The 19,782-nt window shown below is 55.3% G+C and overlaps 1 protein-coding gene across 4 annotated transcripts in view; it reads left to right on the forward strand.

Moving 5' to 3' along the window:
* Positions 1-19,782, forward strand: part of CRHR1 (corticotropin releasing hormone receptor 1) — a 52,547-nt gene that overhangs the window by 24,685 nt on the left and 8,080 nt on the right. For all 4 annotated transcript variants that reach the window (XM_059048775.2, XM_067021024.1, XM_067021023.1 and 1 more), the window contains 2 exons: positions 8,856-8,975; positions 14,000-14,085. In XM_059048775.2, the coding sequence (XP_058904758.1) occupies positions 8,856-8,975; positions 14,000-14,085 (206 nt within the window). The remainder of the gene's footprint in view (positions 1-8,855; positions 8,976-13,999; positions 14,086-19,782) is intronic.

Raw genomic sequence — 19,782 nt, forward strand, 5'->3', positions numbered from 1 at the left:
TATAATAATCTTATTTCATCCTCACAAGAGTTTAAGATGCGATATTTGTACAGATGAGGAAACTGAGGCATGTAAGAATTTGGTTTTTGGGCTCCTGAGGCCATGCCTTTTCTAATTTGGGGTGTGGTCCTTGAACCCTCATCCTGGTCCCTTTAACCAGGGTCCTGGGGATGCTGCTGCCCAGTGAAGGTGGAGAGGTGCACCTGAGGGTCTTTGGGAGGCTTGTTCTTTGGTGATTCATTTTCCTCTGCAGGTCTCTCTCCTTGATTCAATCAAGCTCATTAACTGAGCACCTACTGTGCGCCAGGCCCCACGTTCCCTGGGAGAACAAAGAGGAGCTCACAGTCTGGTATGGGAGTCAAGTTCATAAACACATGTGTGCTATGAGGCGCAAGGCCCGCGCTGTTGGAGAAATGGCCTCCACGTGCTAGCAGGGAAGCAGGGAGTTTCTGAACCTGGGCCTGCGGGGAGAGGAGGCTTCCACAGCTCCAGGCAGCTGCCCCCTGGCCTGCTGTTCCCTCAGTAGGGTGGGGGTTGGGGGAGCGAGAGAATAAGCACCAGACCTGGAGCACCGACTGGGTTCCCATGCTCAGGGTGGCGCTCAGTCTCGGCCTGTCTGCCCTAGGGGCCCCCCGATAGCCACAGGGATGAGCATGCCTTTGACTCCCTTGAGCCTCACTTTGCAGTTATAGAGTAGGGTGGGAGGGCTGACACCTGCCTCAAGGATCTGTTATGATTAAATGCGCTATGTTTAATGGCAATATTTCACAAACTGTCGAGGGCCATACCACTACTGAGTATTATTTATTATTGTTGGTAAGAGCAGGCTTTTAAAAGTGCTTACTGTGTAGCTGGAATGAGGGGCAGGCACTTGCCATGAATTGCTCACTACAATGGAGGTGGCAGGGAGGTTAGATTGGGGTGGTATGAATCCAGGAAGGCTTCCTGAAGGAAGAGGTTTCAAGGTGAGACTCTGAGCAGGGACTGGCAGAGAAGAGCCAATGCTCTGAGCCGAAGCTAGAGTTGACTGAGGACTAGCAGGTGGGTTTGGTGGAAGAACAGGGGAGGGGTCAGGAGGGAAGAGGAGTAAGCCTGGGGAGGTACTGGGAGCCCAGAGCATCTGGCTGCACAGTTGGCTAAGCTGGGCCATGAGGAACAGAAAGTTCTTGAGCAAGAGTCTGGAGAAAGACTGGGAGGGAAGAGACCTGCTCGGAGGCCTGGCCTGAGAAGAAGCTCCCCCCGATCCCAGCCCCTTGCACGGCCGCCAGGTCAGTCTCCAGTGACTTGCTTTCTGTGCTCCTGCGCAGTGACGTCCCTGAGCCCACGAAGGTGTCACCTGTCCTTGGAGGCAGCAGGCCGTGATGAATGTCGTTCATTTCCCGATGATTTGTACTCTGTGCCCCCACCCCCAGCCCCGTCCAGCCTGCCTGGCTTCAGGGCACACAATCCATCACCTTCCACAGAAGCCTCTGAAAATGGGCTATTTGTCTTCCGATGCTAAGACCTACCCAGACTGATGGGCACTGGTAGAGACAGATGGTGAGGGTGGGGTGGAGGGACTGAGACAGATGGATGGGCGTCTGGCCGGGGTGGCTGGCACTGAGCTGGGGCCTTTGGGGGGCCTCTCACATGCCAGGAGCAGGGAGAAGGTGGGTCCCCAGGGCTGAGGCTCCATCATGTGGCAGATCACAGACTTGACAACTCATAAAATCATGGCAGGAATATGACGATGCCAGAAAGTAATAGAATTATTGACCCAGGACATCAGAGATAAATGGAATCATAGCACTGACAAGGACCCAGGGTCATCTCCTGTCTTAAGGTCATCAATGATAATAATAATTAATGTAATAACTAATAATAACAACTAATGTTTACGTAGTGCCTATTGTATGTTAGACACCATTCTAAGTGCTTCAATCTCATTCAGTCATCAAACAATACTGTTAGGAATTATTACTATTATATTTTTTTTTGTGGTACGCGGGCCTCTCACTGTTGTGGCCTCTCCCGTTGCGGAGCACAGGCTCCGGACGCACAGGCTCAGCGGCCATGGCCCACGGGCCCAGCCGCTCCGTGGCATGTGGGATCCTCCCGGACCGGGGCACAAACCCGTGTCCCCTGCATCGGCAGATGGACTCCCAACCACTGCACCACCAGGGAAGCCCAGGAATTATTTTTATCATCATCTTACAGAAGAGAAACCTACAGCTCAGAGACGTTACGTAATTTGCTCAAGTACACATGGTTACTAAGCAGTAGCCCCAAGATTTGAATCAAATGGCCTGATTCTGGACTTTCGCACCACCATGTATGTGGTCACCTGGAAAGTCGCAGTACCCAGGGCCCACTATGGTCAGTCCTCCAGGGGTGCAGAGACGCCCCTGCAGTTTCCCATACCTATACTGGGTTTACACACAGCTCCCAGTATTCCTCAGAACCTACTATGTGCCTGACACTGTACTAGGTGCAAAACTGAAGAGCCCATAGACCCACAGGACAGGAGGCTCCCACCCACATGTCCTGATGAATCACACACATGTCCTGATGAATCACACACCCTACAAAGGCATCTTTCTATTCTGCCCAGCCAAGGAGAAGACAGTCCAATGACAAAGTGGCTGAGCAAAGAGCAGGACTCTCTGCCTGGCCTCTCCATGCCAGGTGACACAGGCAGAGCCCCTGCCCATTCATCCCAGCAGCACCTTCGTGGAATGAGCAAGCGTATGTGTTTCAGAGACTGCCTGTGGGCCACGTGGCTGCCCCTCTGGGCAGCCTTGGCTGAGTCTCCCTCCTGGGCTTAAACCAAACAGGGGGATGGGCTTCCCAGCTGCAGGGCTGCTGCCACATGCCCACCTACCCTAGTTCATTCAGAAGCCCCTGATGGGAGACCCAACATAACTGGGGACAGGAACCAGGTTCCAACCTTTCTTGGAAGTTATCTACTATGGAAAGATCTGCTGAGTACATCTGGACCCTGAGCCTGATGGGAAGGGAACTATATAATCTATCTGGGGGAAGAAACCAGTGCCCAACTGTGCACAAGTTTTAAACAGCCCACCTTCAGAGGGTTCTTTTCTGTTCATTAAAGCAGTTCCCCCCAGGACTCTGACTCAGCAGGTGCTTTTCAGAGGCAGGTGGGAGCCCTTCACACTGTTCCTCTCTCCTCTTCCATCCATATTCGCAGGGATCTGGGGCAGGCTGACCCCAGTGCTCCCATGAACAACTGGAGTGTTGGCCCCCATGCATCTGCTTTGTGCATGTGTGGGGAAGGAGGAAGATACAGGACCAGTTTTATGAGTTACTTTTGGCTCCACCCACCCCAGCCCCAGAAGAAACTCTGAAGGGATCGAGCTGCCCCATGAGTGAAGGGGATGAGCCACCCAGTGACGGGAATGTTAATACCTCAGATACACTGAGCACACAGCTGCCTGGGGGCCTTTGTAGCTGCTGTTCCCTCTAGAACCCTCTTCCCCCAGGTAGGCACACAGTTACCTCTCTCACTTCCATTGGGTCTCTGCCTAAATATTGGGACCAAATTAAAATAGCACTCCTGTCAGTCTTTATCTCCTTACCCTGCTTGTTTTTTCTCCATAGCACCTCTCACTGGTTAACTGGTACGTCTGTCCGTCTGCACACACAACCCCAACCCCCAACTCCGTAGACTGACAGCAGGGCATATTTTTTTTATACAGCAGCTTCCTATTAGTTATCTATTTTAGACATATTAGTGTATATATGTCAATCCCAATCTCCCAATTCCTCCTACCACCACCCCCCGTTTTCCTCCCTTGGTGTCCATACGTTTGTTCTCTACATCTGTGTCTCTATTTCTGACAGCAGGGCATTTATTTTATCCATTACTGTATCCCCAGCTCCTAGAACAGGCACTGTATCCTCAGCTCCTAAAACATTTCTTAGGTGGTTAGTAAAACTTGTTGAATAAAGAGCAAAGTCTTTATTTCTCCCCACCTATTACTTCACTGACCAGAAGGGGGTCCTGGTGATGGGTCTGCATGGGGGGGAGTTGGGTCCTAATAGTAACTCAGGCTCCATGCTGCTGGCTGGTAAGTCTACCTGGTTATTTGCAAGGCGGGTTTACTCTGGTCCAAGCTGCTCCTCAGCCCAGAACGATGCTACCCAAGGGGGAACATATCCCCCAGGAGAGCAGGAGAGACTGCACATTTGTATTAGTGGGACCTGGAGAATCACATTCCAACAGCCCTGACCTCTAGGTCCTTGTAGCCCCCATGCTGAGTGACACCAGGACTTCCTTTCCTTCCTTCTCCCCTTCCCAACTAGGAAATCCAGTCCCTCCCCACCCACAGTACCTCTGAAATTATTTTTCTCTGTACCTTGTTCTCCTCGCTTTCTGTCTGCTTCTCCCTGTTTTATTCTCAGTGTCTTTTGTCTTCTGTCTCCTCTCTCTCGCCCTCTCTCCTTCTCTCCTTGTCCCCTCCCTGCTTTTCTTCTCAAAGAGTGATGGAGTGAATTGAATGGGTGGCATGAATTTCATCAAGTGCCCTTCACATTGCCTGGTACAGAGCAGTGTTCAACAAAGGCTGTTTCCCCCGGCCCCCCAAATCCTGTACACCCTTCCCTTCGGAGACTGCAGCCCCCTCCCTTCCCTCGACCTCTGGATCGCTGCTCCTCTTCCTCCACCCTTCCTTTCCTCCTCTTTTCCCTCCCTATCTCTCTCCTATCTGTCTACACCCTAAAACCATGAGGCCAATTCCGCTTAGAACTTTCTAGCCCGTATTTGCGCGTCGTAGCCCGGTCGCCGCTCCTGATTGGCCCTGTGCCTCTGGCCACACCCCTGCTTGGCTCTTCCCTCCCTCGGACCCCGCCCACCCAGTCTCTGGAGCCCAGGCCAGGGCGCGCAGGCCTTTTCTTTCGGAGAGAGGGGCAACGTCGTCCCCTGACCGCTTGCATTTAGTTTCTCTTCTCCATTCCTGCAGACTCTCTCTCCCTTCCCGTCTAGCACCAAGACTTCCATTCCCTTCAGGATTTTCTGGGCTCTTCATGTAAAGGTCATGTCTGATGCAGTGTTCCCCCGCACCACCTCCACGCAGCCTTCTGTGAGCTTCGAGGGACGGGAGGGAGGGAGAGAGGGAGGCACTACCGGAGGAACCCAGGGCACAGAGACCAGTGCACCCGAATGCTGAGAAGGCCAGTTGCCCAGACCGGGGACCTATGTGGTGCAGTGGGAAGAGCCCTGGGCAGGCGTCAAAACCCACTTTTGGGGCTTCCCTGGTGGCGCAGTGGTTGAGAATCCGCCTGCCGATGCAGGAGACACGGGTTCGTGCCCTGGTCCGGGAAGATCCCACATGCCGTGGAGCAACTAAGCCCGTGAGCCATGGCCGCTGAGCCTGTGCGTCCGGAGCCTGTGCTCCGCAACGGGAGAGGCCACAACAGTGAGAGGCCCGCATACCGCAAAAAAAAAAAAAAAAAAAAAAAAAAAAAAAAAAAACCCACTTTTGCCTCTTAGTGTCTGTGCAACTAAGGATAGGCAATTTGCTCGGCCTCAGTTTTCCTATCTGTAAAACAGGGAGAATTAGCACCCACATTGGCAGATGGTGTGAGACCCATAGTAGGTGGTATGGAATCCTAATCTGTACCACGGACTAGAGGCAGAAAGCTCTACCCTGCCCATTCCCACCTGCATATCCCCGACCAGCTGTGGGTGGGGTCAGGCCTCTGGGCATTGGCTGGTACCTGGTCCTTGAGACCAGGAGGGCCGTTAGCTCAGCAGCGGGTCCCTGCCTTGGCTCTGGCCTGGTCTTGGCTGTGGTTGGTGCCCAGTCCTGCCCTGCCCTCTGTTCTTTTCAGAAGGGACTCTGGGGAACTTTCCAGGGCAGGCGAGAGAGGGCAGGGAGGGAGTGCAGATGCTACACTGAGAGTGGGCCTTAGGCAAGTTCCAGGTACCACTTGTGGTACCTTCCATTTAATGCTCCCAGTGTCTAGCTCAGGAGATAATGTGAATGAGTGAGTGAATGAACAACCTGCTGAGGAAGGTTATTAAGTCAGATGGTATATGTAAAGCACCTGGCAGGTGCCTGGCACACAGTCAGCCCTCAATAAATACTGCTCCTTTCCCTGCTGCCTCTTTGACTGTTCTCCTCCCTTTATTGGCAAGCAGTGTGCTGTAATAGAAAGGACACTCGATTTAGAGTCCCAAACACCTCGTTATGAGTCTTGGTTCTTTCACTCATTGACTCATGACCCTGGGCAAGTCACTTACTTCCCTGGCCCTCAGTTTCCTCATCTGTAAAAAGGGAATAATGAATCTGTAAATTTAAAAAAAGGGGGAATAATGACATTGCAGGGTGAATGAGGAGCAAACAAAATACATGAAGAAGGCCTTTGGAGAAGCAGAGGACGGTCCATAATACTATCCCTCCCTCCTGACGGCCTCATGCCTCCACTTCTCCCCTCCTCCAGGCTCAGCACGATTGGCATGACCCAATGGCAGATTAAAATCTCAACCTGATTTCCTCACTCCCCCACCCCCATCACTTCTCTGTGATGTCATTCGTGGAGGCTTCACTGTGGCACAGCGCCAGGGCTTGGCCCACCCCTGCTGCCTAGCTGGCCATCTCCTCGTGTCCATTAAGCCCCAATCCAGATTTCTTTCTCTTTCAATTAAACCACTTAGGCTCGAAGCCTTTGCCCCTTGAGCCCAGATTTGCACACACATCCTATGAATAGCTTTGATTAGAAAGAAAAACCAGGATTTGGTACAAGTGTTGCTCGGTACTGCCCTGCATCCAGCAGGTAAGGGATGCCAGTTTAACCCAGTGCTGTTTCCTGAGAGACTGGGCACAGGCTAAGCTGGGAGGGAGATGGCAGGCGGGCCTCAGCCAGGGTTTGGCAGCTGCTGATGCCCTGGACTGAAGATGCCACCCCTTCATTGGCTCGTGGCTCTCCCTGGCTTGTCTGTACACTCTATGGCCAGTCTCAGGTTATTAACCTCGCCCATCGTGATGGACACACTGGGTCTCCACAGGACTGGTGTGCCAACCTTGAGAGGAGAGGGGCATGGAAAGGCAGAGAAAGAAGGGGCAGCATCAGGAGGGATGCCAGGACTGTCCTCAGCCCAGCCCCCACCCATTGGAGACCAAAAGCCCCCCACCTTCCCAGAAGTGTTACTGTGGCTTCAGCTGTGCTCCAACACACACACGCACGCGCACACGCACGCTCCACTCCAAAAAGCTCTTAATTAAGGACAAACATTTGGAAGGGGATTTTGACATCCTCTCTCTAGTCCAGTTGTTTACATCCTTTTCTGAGTCACAGACCCCTTTGAGAACCTGATGAAAGCCACGGTGCCTTTCCCAACTGCATGTATAGAACAAATTTTTCAATTAATTTCAAAGTCTCTATGAACGCGTAAAGCTTCCAGTGGACTGAGATTACGAATTTCTGATCAGATCCATCTACTTCATTATCGATTAAACACTAAGGCCCAGAGAAGGCAAGAGACTTGCCTACGATCACACAGCAAATTAGTAGCAGAGCCCAGTCTGAAGCCAGGGTTCCAGATTACTGATTCCTTTCCACTCCCCCACGTGGTGTCTCCCTCCCTTTTTTTCTCCATGGTTCCCTTCTCAGTCAGTCCTCTCCAAGGTCCCAGCACAGACCAGAGCACAAATGTTCAGTAAAAGTGGTTATCAGGTGAGCTGGAAGGTGGGCCAACTTCCTTTAGCTGGTTGCTCCCTGCAGGTCCAGAGCAGATGTGGTTTGGTTCTAGAGACATGTGAGGGAACTGAGTCAGGGGTTGGCTGGGTCTCTTCCAAGCCATTCCAGGCTGTGAATTCTTTTTTCTTTTTTTTTTTTTTAAATATTAAATGTGGGTATTTTCTTTTTCTTATTTATTTATTTAATAACTATTATTTTGGCTGCGTTGGGTCTTCATTGCTGCACGCAGGCTTTCTCTAGTTGCGGTGAGTGGGGGCTACTCTTTGTTTCAGTGCGTGGGCTTCTCATTGCGGTGGCTTCTCTTGCTGCAGAGCACGGGCTCTAGGCACGCAGGCTTCAGCAGTTGCGGAACTCAGGCCCTAGAACACGCGGGCTTCAGTAGTTGTGGCATGCAGGCTCAGTAGTTGTGGCTCGCAGGCTCTAGAGCGCAGGCTCAGTAGTTGTGGCACATGGGCTTAGTTGCTCCATGGCATGTGGGATCTTCCCGGACCAGGGATTGAACTCATGTCCCCTGCATTGGCAGGCGAATTCTTAACCACTGTGCCACCGGGAAAGTCCCAGGCTGTGAATTCTAAGAGCTGTGGTCCAAGTAAAGGGCCAAGAGAAGTGTCCTCAGGCTACAGAGCAGGGGACCTGGAGCACATCCAGCCTGCCTCTAAATGCCAGCCAGGATCTCGACTTTTTTTTTTTTTTTTTTTTTGCGGTACGCGGGCCTCTCACTGTTGTGGCCTCTCCCGTTGCGGAGCACAGGCTCCAGACGCGCAGGCTCAGCGGCCACGGCTCACGGGCTTAGCCGCTCCGCAGCATGCAGGATCCTCCTCCCGGACAGGGGCACGAACCCGTGTCCCCTGCATCGGCAGGCGGACTCTCAACCACTGCGCCATCAGGGAAGCCCCAGGATCTCAACTTTTAACACCACCTCCAGCCATCTCTGTTTCTCCTCTGCTCTGGAACCCACATTGTCTCCCTAGTGCCATAGCATCAAATTCAGATTCCTTTCCCTGGTGTCTCCTCTGCAGAAAAGGAGCTCATCTCTGCCCTGGGGTCATTGCTCCTGTCCTGTCCCCAGATGGCTTGTGAATGTGGCCCAGTGAGGAGGGGGGTGGGACACTGGAGGGGGGATGTTGCTGTGCCTCACCAGCCGTCTCTGCCCGCAGGACTGCAGTGCAATGCATCCGTGGACCTCATTGGCACCTGCTGGCCCCAGAGCCCTGCAGGGCAGCTGGTGGTTCGACCCTGCCCTGCCTATTTCTACGGTGTCCGCTACAACACCACAAGTAAGGGAGCCCGTGGAGGGCAGACCATCTCCTGGGAGGTGGGACAGGATGGGGAGAGCTTGGGACTTGTTGGAGGTGGGGAAAATAACAATGACAATGACAATAACAATAATACCATTCATGGGTACAACCGCCATTGACCAACGGGCAGCTCTGTGCTCTGCTGGGTATTCTGCTCATTACTGCTGATGCTCACGATACCCTGGAAGATGCTACGTGTGACTGTGTTATATAACTAAGGCCTCCGAGGCTCAGAGAGGTTAGGGAAGTTGCCCAAGCTCAGCAGCCGGTAAGAGGTGAAGCTGGAATTTGCATCCGGGGCTGTCTGACACTTTCTTCTGCAGTGGACAAACTGGGTTAACGTTGGTATGAGCCCTGAGGTAGGGCAGAAATCATCAGAAAGCCCTAACTTTGCTCAGAGAGGATACCAGGCCTATCCAGGGCCCTCCAGCCATGAGATGGGGGACTCAGAGTTTTAGCTCTGTAGGCAGGGGCTTGTCCTTGCATGTAGGCCCACAGGTGGGGTGGGGGTGGGAGACGACTGACCCGGGCAGGGTTTGTTCAGATACTTGATCCCCATGTAAACACCCTGCTCCCCTAGGGCCCTGAGCCTCCACCTCCAGGCTTTGCAGCTTCTTGCTATGTCACCTGTCACCCTCAGAATTAATTTGCTCTCCCCTGTCAATGCCTCACGGCCCCTGCTTATCAAGAGAGCAACAGCTGCAGGCCAGGGGCCCTGAGCTGTCTGAGGGGAGGGTGGGGGGGGGGTCCCTTGGGTGGACCCTTGGGGTCTGGTGGACCTGAGCTCAGAGCCCCCCCAAGAGGTGACAGAGGGTGACCACAGACACCAACTGTGACCTTTGACACAGTTTTCCTCTCTTATGGCCCTCTGGCCCCTCAGATGAGGATGGAGAAGGCTCGATGACATGGCTTCTTAAGACTCTGTCCAGCTCAGATCTCCCAAGTTCCTTCTCCTGCCCCCCTCTCTTTTTTTTTTAATCAGCTGGATTAATGGGGTTTGGGTTGGGGGCCACAGCCAAGGAGGGGTGGGAGGGCCCTGGGGAGGTGCTGGGACTGAGCGGGAGGCTGGAACAGCCAGACCATGCAGCTTTGTGTGTCTGCAACCGCACCCTGGACCCCAGGAGGAGAAGAAAGCCTGGAGGAGGTGTGGGGAGAATGCAAGTAGGAAGAAGGGCAGAAGACCTAAAGGAGAGTTTGCGTGTCCTGCCAGCCTCTAACTCGGGCCCATTTTAGTTGGAAATGCAGGCAAAGAGGCTAAAAATGCCCAAGGTCACAAGGCTTGGAGGCAGCACTGGAACTGGGGAACCAGAGCCCTCCTGCTGTTCCCCTCACCCGGCTGGGTGCCCTGCCCTGGAGCTCCCCGGAGAGAAAGGCAGCATTAGGGCTGGTGCTTGGTGGGGCATGGGGAGGGCTGCTTCCAGGAGGAACCCCCCCAAGTCCCCTCACCAGAGCACCAGGTCCTGTCAGTTCCACCTCCAAAGTGAGTCTCATGTCTGACCCTTCCTGCCCTCCATCCCCAATGCCACTGCCCCTGTCCAGGGTACCCCAATCTCCAACCCTAGTTTCTCATCTGACCCTGTCACACCCTTGCTTGGAGTCAGCCCTTCTGTGGGTCCCCATTGCCCCCATGATCAAGTCCACCCTCTGTCACAGTCCTGCCTACCTTTGCAGCCGGTCCTGGCCACTCCCCATGAACTACCCCCACTCTCGTCCCCGAAGGTGACTTGACATGACCCGAATCAACCTTTAGTGCCTGGGCACATATAACTCAATTGGGCAGCCCTGCTGTAAGTGGAAGCCAGGAGTCTTGGGTTCTAGTCCCAGCTCCACCTGTACCTGGTTAAGGGACCCTGTGCACTGGCTCTCCCTGGGCCTGTTTCTCCACCTGCAGGATGGGTGGTGGGAGGTTTGGGTGAGGTGCTCTCTCGTCTCCCTTGCTCTTCCCTCTGTGATCCCAGGAGAGGAGATGGAGGAGGTGATGGTCGCTTGACCTGGGGGCAGGGCTGGAACACTGCCCTTTCCAGGTGCCCCCAGTGCCAGAATGATGAGGAACACCCGTGTAATCGGTAGCGACTGGGAACCCAGAATTGTACCTAATCATTAGGCACTATTTAATTCATTTACCCATGAGGAGCTGCCAGGACTTCTAGGCCTTCTCCTTAATGGCCTCCCTCCCACTCACTGCATCTGATCTTCAAAGGAATGGGAAGCATCTCCCAAAATATCCATTTTCCCATGAATCTCCAGGAGGACTGCTCAGCTCAGCAATTAAAGGCAAGGAATTGGCATCCTCCCTGGCAACGACTAGCTGCTTGTTGGGCCTGTTTTCTTGCAGGATCATCTCCTGCAAGCCTGCTCCTTCTGGATGACCCGGCCTGGGAAGGACTCCAGGCTCCTGCCCCACCTATGGGATTCAAAGGGGAGCTTGAGCCAAAGGGATGCCTCCCGGAATCCCCGCCAGTACCCCCTGTGATAGTGACAAGTGACGTGTTCTGAATCTTATGTAAGGTTATAGAAATATAGCTCCAAGACAATAATGATAAAAATAACAGGTCACACCACATGTCAGGTAGAGCTCCAGGCACCCTGCACATGTCAGCTAAAAATGCCCCTTCAACCATTGAGGTAGGAACCCATGTTAAGATCATTCCTATCTTGCAGATAAGGAAGCTGAGAAGTCGTGGGACTCATCCAGGTTCACACACAAAGCTAGTAGCAGCTGGTGCCAGGATTTGAACCCAGGCTGTCTGGGTGGAGAGCTCATAACACTACAGTATACTGCCTCTCTCTCTCTCTTTTTTTTTTTTTTTTTTGGCATTACGCGGGCCTCTCACTGCTGTGGCCTCTCCCGTTGCGGAGCACAGGCTCCGGACGCGCAGGCTCAGCGGCCATGGCTCACGGGCCCAGCCGCTCCATGGCATGTGGGATCCTCCTGGACCGGGGCACGAACCCGCGTCCCCTGCATCAGCAGGTGGACCCTCAACTACTGTGCCACCAGGGAAGCCCCTTTACTGCCTCTCTTAAGGCAGCAGCTCCCACCCCTGCCCACATGCCCCTTCCCACCAGATCTCTGACCCCAAGTCCCTTTCTTTGAAGACACTTTGGAGCAGCCTCTAGTCCCAGGCACCTTCCGTCCATGGCAGACATACTGGTTTCCCCTGCTTCCATGCCTCCCCCGAGGGGTCCCCCAAACCCCAGCCACTGAGCCCTCAGCCCTCTGGTAGCTTATCCCTCATTTAGCAGTTAGGAGGGAATCAGCAGCATCTTCAACTCTGCCCAAGGGCTCAACTGCCGAGACTCAGGTCCACTGGCAGGGAAGCTGAGCAGAGCTTTAAAAATCCATTTAGCCTCATTTCCCCACTGGTGTGCTGTGCGAGAACAGCCTCTCAGCAGAAGGGCCGAGGGGCAGCGTTAGAGAGGAGGCCTCAGCCCGGCAGCCCCGGAGGCCAGGCCGGGGCTCCCTCTCCTGGGGAGGCAGCCGCAAACCCACCTCCCACCCCATCCTCTCCCTCTTGTGTGGTGCTGCCAGCAGAGAGGCAGGTCCCAGGCTGGATGGCCTCTTGGGGATCAGCTGGTCCAGCCCTTCCTCTTACACATTAGGAGAGGGTCCTGAGAGGCCAGCTGGCCGATGGCACTCACGCAGTGGGGGCCCCCGTTCTGCGTCTCTCGTGGCGCTCTGCCACTGCAGGGACTGAGACTCAAGCAGCTTCCGCAGCCTCCTTCGGCCCTGCTAGCGGGGTGGGGGGGTGATGTGAGGTGAAGGTCAGTGTGAGCCATGGAAAGGCCTGCAGCAGGCGAGGGGCTCCGGTGGAAATGGCTCAAGCCTCTTCCAGCCAGTGCTCCCTGGAGTAAGGACCCGAATTTACCCAGGGAAACATATTTAGAGCTACCGATGCCTGAGAGGGGTACAGGGTGGAAGAGGGTGACCTCCGCCAGCAAAGAAGAAAAGACTCCAGATTTGAATCTCCCTTGGACCCCTCCCTACTGGATTTCGGGGCCCTGGTGTCCCCGGGAGCTGGGCAGGAAGGAGGGTGTCCCAGAGCCCCGAAGCCAGGCCTCAGTTCAGACCACAGGCAACTCCCAATCTCCTTAGAAGGTGACACGTTCTGGCTTCCAGGCTGATGACTGCTTGGACCCCCCAACCCCTTCCCGGGCCACATTCCTGCCTTTTTTCCCCAAGTGCCACGTGCCAGGCTGGGAGCCAGTCGGAGCAGATCCTAATAACGAAATAGTTGCTACACGAGACCCACTCCCATGACGTCCCCCAGCACATCTCCCGTCTCCGGCCACCTGTCATTTTCTGTCCCAAGAGACCTCGACCATGGATGCTCGCACTACGTGACCCTCCAACATAAGGCCTTCTGTAGGGAAATGCCACCCTGGGGACCTTCCCTAACAGCTGCCCTGTGATCCCCACCCCCGTGAGACACTGCCATGTGAGACCCCCACGGGATACCTCGCCACGGGGAGTCCCACCTTGTGAAACCTGTCATTGCATTGTGTCACGTCAGCTGTCACCACACTCCCTTCCACATCTTGCCCGGCCTCGTGAGAACTGACTCATCAGAACTCACCATTCTTTATTGCTACCATGTGAGACCCCAAAATGAGAGATTTCTCAGAAGGGTGCCCACCGTGTAATCTGCCTCCCATAAGGGCTTGCAAGGAAGCAGGGAACAGCCCAGTGAGCTGGTCAGGCCTCTGCCCGTGGACCAGTCCCGCGGGCATGATTGTGGCAGCCTGGGTGGGCAGAGCCATGGCCCCGTGGGCAGGCATTGGGGTCACCACTGTATCTCTGTTGGGGGCCAGTGGGCAGAAAGAGGCAGGAAGGTGGAGGTAGTAAGGAAGCCCCTCCCCGCAGCTTCACCCCAGAGCCCCCCAACAAGCCGGCTCCTGTGCTGGCCCAGATGGACGGTTAGATGGACAGTCGAATGGACGGACAGATGCTCAGTTACTCTTTGGGAGAGGAGCCACGGGTCACTCTGACTCTCTTCTTTTTCCAGACAATGGCTACCGGGAGTGCCTGGCCAATGGCACCTGGGCTGCCCGCGTGAACTACTCGGAATGCCAGGAGATCCTTAGCGAGGAGGTAAGGCTCCGAGCCAGATACCCTGTTGAGGGCTGGGCCTGGGCCCCCAGCATGGCTCTGCGCCTGCTACCGGCCAGTCGGATGGGAGAGCCAGAGGCTGGTGTCTCTGCCCTGCAGAGAAAAGCCAACTGGGGAGCCAGAGCTAGGCCAGCCCATCAGTGGGCATCCTCAAAGGAGGGTGAGGCAAGAGGGCAGCGGGCAGGCTCTGACAGCGGGAGTTGAGTCTCCCTCCCTCCCTCCTTCCTAGCTCACTGGGACAGTTCTCATCCGTTTTCCACCCCCCCCCCCCCACTGGAGTGACACTTCCAGGTCCAGCCAGGGTCCTGCGTTCGAATCCGGGATGTGGGTGGGAGAAGCAATGGAGTTGGAAAAAGCCCTTGAAGAGGCTTTCAAATATTTAAATGTTTTTGAGAAAGACGTTGCTTAAACACAAGACAAAATTCAAAAGGTACAAATGGGAAAACAAAAAAGTGTCCCTCCCAGTCCTGTCCCAGCCACTGGGCTCCCCCCATCAGAGGTAACCATTTTGCCAGTTTCTTAAGAGTTCTTCCAGAGACAGTCTCTGCATAGGCAAGCAATTATGTATATATATTCTTTTTTGTTTTTCACCCAAATGTTGCATATTATACACTTCGTTCGACACCTTGCTTTTTTCATATAATCATCCATCTTGGCGATTGTTTCGTATCAGTACGTAAAGAGCATCTTCATTTTTTTTTTTAACATTTGCATAATATCACATTGTACAGATGTCCCATAGCTTAGTTAACCAATCTTTATTCTCATCTTTGCTTATGACAAATAGTGCCGCAATGAATAATCTTTTAAGGGTGATGTTTGGCAGACGCACGTGTATATCTGTCGTTCTGTGTTGCTGCTACCTCCGTCGCCCTTGTCTCCTCCCCTATGTCTCCACCCGGCTCTTTGGTGGGTGCTGAGGAAGGTGGGGGTCATGGAGAGGGAAGAAGGGGTGAGCAGAAAGGAAAGGGCAGATGGGAGAGGCCCCAAGGGCCCCAGGCTGCTGGGGCGTGGGAGAGAGGGGCTGGTCTAGGCAGTTCCAAGGATTCCAGTGCCTAAAAGATCTAAACTGGACGGGACCTTGGAGACCCTCCATCCCATCTTGATCTGCCTGGTGATAAGAATCATCCCGAGCACTTGTTCAAATACAGGGCTACACCCAACATCCGATAAATCAAACTCTCCAAGGACAACCTGGGAATCTGTATTTTGAACAAGTGCAGGGGGTAGTGTGTGGGGGGGGGGTGATGGGGAAAAAGTGAGAAACTCTCATCTAGGGTAACCCGTTCACCTTACAGCGAGGGAGACTGAGGCCCAGAAAGGGGGAGTGACGCACACAAGTTTACACAGCCAGAGTGAGTCGGAGCCTGGACCCCGGGGCTTCGGAGGTGGCTCCGTTTGCCCAGAACCGGGTACTTGGTGTGCAGTGAGGTTGATGGTGGGAGAACAGCTTTCCCCACCTAGCACTCTGCCCCCACCCCGCGCATGCCTTGGTTAGCCGCCCTCCCAGCCTGCCTGGCCTCACATCACTGAGATACTGGGGCTCTGCTGTCTCCTTGTAGAAGCTGCAAAGGTAGGGCAGTGCTTAGCCCAAAAGAATGACACGCTCTTTAGTAGTGCTGCTTTGGCAGACGAAAGAGTTACTTGGAATGCAGGGCGAGAGGCTTCCTGGCATCTAATGTCACACAGGCCAGGCCAGATGGTCCACCGCAGGCCGGGTGGGTTGGCCCAGCTCCCCAATGACCTGACCTGAGCAAAGATAGCCCCCAGGTTGCTAAGCATCCACATGGTGAGCCAACCCCAGAAGTCCAGGGTTGGGGATGAAGCCATCCACCTGGACTGGGGGAGGAAAGTAAGGTTCCCATGTTGGGAAACGTAGTCGAACCGGAAGAGATGGGCTCGGGTGGGGCTCGGGTGGACAAGAAGACCACTCAGCGGAGTGGGGAACCCCCTCCTTACCTAGCACACAGTAGAGGAGGCAGGAGGATGGGAAAGGCAGGTCAGTGTTGTCTGCGGCTCTTAGGACCGCAGTTCACGCCCAGAGAGGGACGGTGTCAGGGAGCACAGCTAAGGCAAAAAGCCTGCAGCCCCTCCGTCGCACCCCACCCTGCGCTTTGATCGTCCTGCTGGGCCTGCAGGGCCTGAGGCTGACCATGTGTCTCCAAGTGGAGGTCAGATCACCAGCCTCCTGCCTTGGGACAGACCCCCCTCCCCCACCCCAGAGGAGCGGGCGTCTGTCCCCTTCTTGGACATCACCAAGCTAGAGACGTCACAGCTGCCTTCAATCTCCCTCCCTGCATTGGAGCCTCCTGAATGTCAGAGGACATTCACGGTCCCCCAATGTCTCCTGCTCTAATTTAAGCCCCTTCCTTCTAGTTGGCTGATGGGGGACACTCAGCAGCCCCCCTTGCCCCCAACACCCTTCAAAGAATCAGGGGCAGGGGCCCTTCTCCACTCTGCAGCCCCCACCCCTTCTGCCTGGACTGGGGTCTCTCCCGCTCTCCACCAGCGGGTTGGGGGGAGAAGGAGGCTTAGGGGGCACCAGCTTCTCATCAGGCCTCTCTTAGGCAGTATAACGGGAACAGCACCGGCTTTGGAGGCAGAAGCTTTGAGGTTTGGATTCTGGTTCCAACACATGTGCTGTGTGACCCTGGGCGGGTAACTCAGCCTCACTAAGTCTCAGCTTCCTCGTCTGCAAAAGGCCGGAGAGCAGTTCAGCCTGCCTCCTGGGGGAGGGAGGGCGGTATCCGCCTGCGTCATGGCCTGTAGAGGGCGCTCCATCTATCCGCCACCCCTCGGCCTCATCACCTGAGCTCAGGGGAGGCTGTTGTGTTCACCAGGGAGGGGGGATGGTTGGGGGGGGGGGTGTCACCAACCATCGGGCACCCCCGATGGGGTCACGGGCACCCCCGTTCGTCTGGTTGCAGAACTCACCCCCACCCGGGCTGCCCCGCCCACACTTTCCCCGGCAGCCCCCGCTGGCCGCTTTGCCTAGCACTCTGGGTAATGTAATCAGTTAATTTAATTAGTGAAAATGCCATCCCCTCCTGCCAGACCCCAGCCTCGCCAGACCCCTCCCCATTCTCAAGACTCCTCGTCCCCTCCTGGAGCTACTGTGAAAGAGGAAGAGGAAAGTCGCCAATTAACCGAGCAGCCGATTTTTCTCAGCTCTGGGCCCCGACTCAGCCCTAATTAAGCATCAGCGCCCCAGGAACTGCAGATAATGGATTCGCAGAAGCACTGCCTGTGAAATGAGACTTGTGAGGGCGCCCAGAGGCCAGGCCAGGGAGGAGACCTGCCCACAGCCATCACCAGCAGGTGACAGGCCCCCAGCCGGGGAGCTTGCTTCATGCATGGCCCAGCCCCTGCACTGACCCCCCGGCACCAGCCTGCACCCCCCCACACACTTGTCTCCCTCCACTGCAGAGACACCCCAAACTACCCCAGACAGCTCTCCCGTCCCCCCCACCGCTCCCTTGACACTTGCACACACTCTGCTTCCCTCTCCTACACTGGGGAGCCCTGGCCTCCGGCACATCCCGGGAGAGCACACACTTTGATGGGACGTAAAAGGGGCTCTGGGGGTGTAGGCTCGTGGGCCTGCGTTCACTGCTCGCAGAGGGGGTTGGTTCGACCAGGGCTTCTGGAATGCTTAGGAATCATCTGGACTTCTTGCTAAAATGAAGATTCTGACTCGGTGGATCTGGGGTGGGGCTGGAGGTTCTGCATTTCTTAAGATTCCTGCAAGCTCCTAGGTGATGCTGACCGTTGCTAGTCTGGGGACCACACTTTGGGGAGCAAGGGGCTGGAGTGCCCAGGGTGGGTTGAGGGAGTAGCTCAGGAAACCCAGGTGGAGAGGGAGAGCCTCAAAATGGGGTGGGCGGGGGTGGGAAAGAGGCTGGGGCCGTGGGGACCAGGCGGGGAGAACCCGTCATGCCATCCTGAAAAGGCATCAGGACAGGTCTGACACTGCCACCACTTGGGACCAGGTGTGCGTTGCAGAGAGTCTGGTCAGAATTACCTATTGGATTCTGGTCGTGAGGGTGCAGAGGAGTGGCTTCTGCCCAGTGCCACACTGTGCCACCCTCTTCAGGGTACTTAGCTGCCAGTCTCTGGTCTCCAGACTGGACAAGGACAGAATGCTGGTCAGGTCCCCAGGGACTGGCTGTGTCCATGTGTCCTTCAGACATCCCAGATGCGTCTGCACTTTACGGTGGCTTTCTCTCAGGAGGTCACTGACTGTCTCTCAGGGTGTCATCAGGATCTCTTGGAGTGTCACTGGGTGTCTCTTAGGATGTTGCTGGCTATTCTCTCTGGGTATCATTGAACACCCCTCAGGGTATCACTGCTCACCTCTTGGGGGTGACTGGCCGTCTCTCCTGGTGATGCAGGTCATCCCTCGGGGTGACACTCTCTCCAGCAGTCTTCTCGGGCTCTCGCTGCACCGTAACCCCCCAGCTGCCTTGCTATTTCTGTTTGCATCAGGCTGCCGTGGCAGGTGAGAGCAGGGCTGGGAGCCAGCCTGGGCCCTCCAGCTCGAGGAGTCAGGCAAAGGTGGTCCCCTGCATGGTTCGGCCCAATTCTCCCCTCTCAGCCTCAGTGGAGAAAACCCCTCGTGAGCCCCCAACCTCCCTGTAGAAGCTCCCTGAGAATTCTGGGTCCAGGACGAAGAGAGTGCTTCTGTTTTCAGTCCCTGCTTATCCCCCAAGAAATGTCCCGCGGGGACAGAGGAAGGAGGGTCTTTAAGGCCACGCAGACCTGGATGCCGATGCTGGGCCGATTATGCAGCCCCTTCAACTGGAGAAACGGGGCCAGAAGGACAGTCTCAGAGGGCAGTTGTGAGGAAGAAAAGCGGTGATGTCTGTAAAAACCCTGGCGCAGTGCCCAGCATACAGTCGGTGCTTAATAAATGACCCATGCCACCCCAAACCAAAGGACCCCTCTCGGCCTGCTGTGGGGGGCAGTGAAGGGCCTCCCTGCACACCCTGCCCACCTGCGCCTGTGCATGAAGCTGGGGCATCACACCGTTCTGGGCTCCACAGACTCTGCCATTACCCAGGGGCTTCGTAACATGGATTTGTGGAAAATTTAATAAGAGGAAATTAAATACCAGTTCCAGACAGGCTGGATGTGTGCATATCCGCTGGAGTCTCCGGACTCGGCATCTACCACCAGGCACTCCGAGGTGCTGCCCCGCCGCCCCCCCGCGTTTATTTGATGGCAGAGACTCCCCTCTGCACCTCCCGCCCTCTCTCCCCACTGCCATTTACACCTCGCGGGGTCTCAGCGCTTCAGAGCCTGAGCTGCTAATGTGATTTCCTGTCATGTTCCTGAAAGCTTCTTCCAGGAAGACCAGCCCCTAGAACAGAGCTGCGCCTGGGCCTTCTGGGCCCCAGAGCTTCTTCGGTGAGGATGCCCCTTCAGAAGGGGGAGAGCGGGGGCTGGGGAGAGCAGGGGAGGGAGGGCTTCACCCCTTCTCAGATGCCTGTTAGGTGTCCTGCTTCAGAGGGGCACCCCTTGTCCTTGGGTGGGTGAGTTTAGGCCTCAGTTTCCTCATCTGGAAGATGGGTAGGGCTGCACTTGATCCCTTGGGACCAGTTCTGACGCCCGTGGATTCTGTAATTCCGACAGGAGGGTCCACGGAGAGCCAGGAGCTCTGGTGGCTCTGAAAGGGTGCAC

The sequence above is a fragment of the Kogia breviceps genome, chromosome 19, assembly GCF_026419965.1.
Source record: "Kogia breviceps isolate mKogBre1 chromosome 19, mKogBre1 haplotype 1, whole genome shotgun sequence".
Lineage (NCBI taxonomy): Eukaryota > Metazoa > Chordata > Mammalia > Artiodactyla > Physeteridae > Kogia > Kogia breviceps.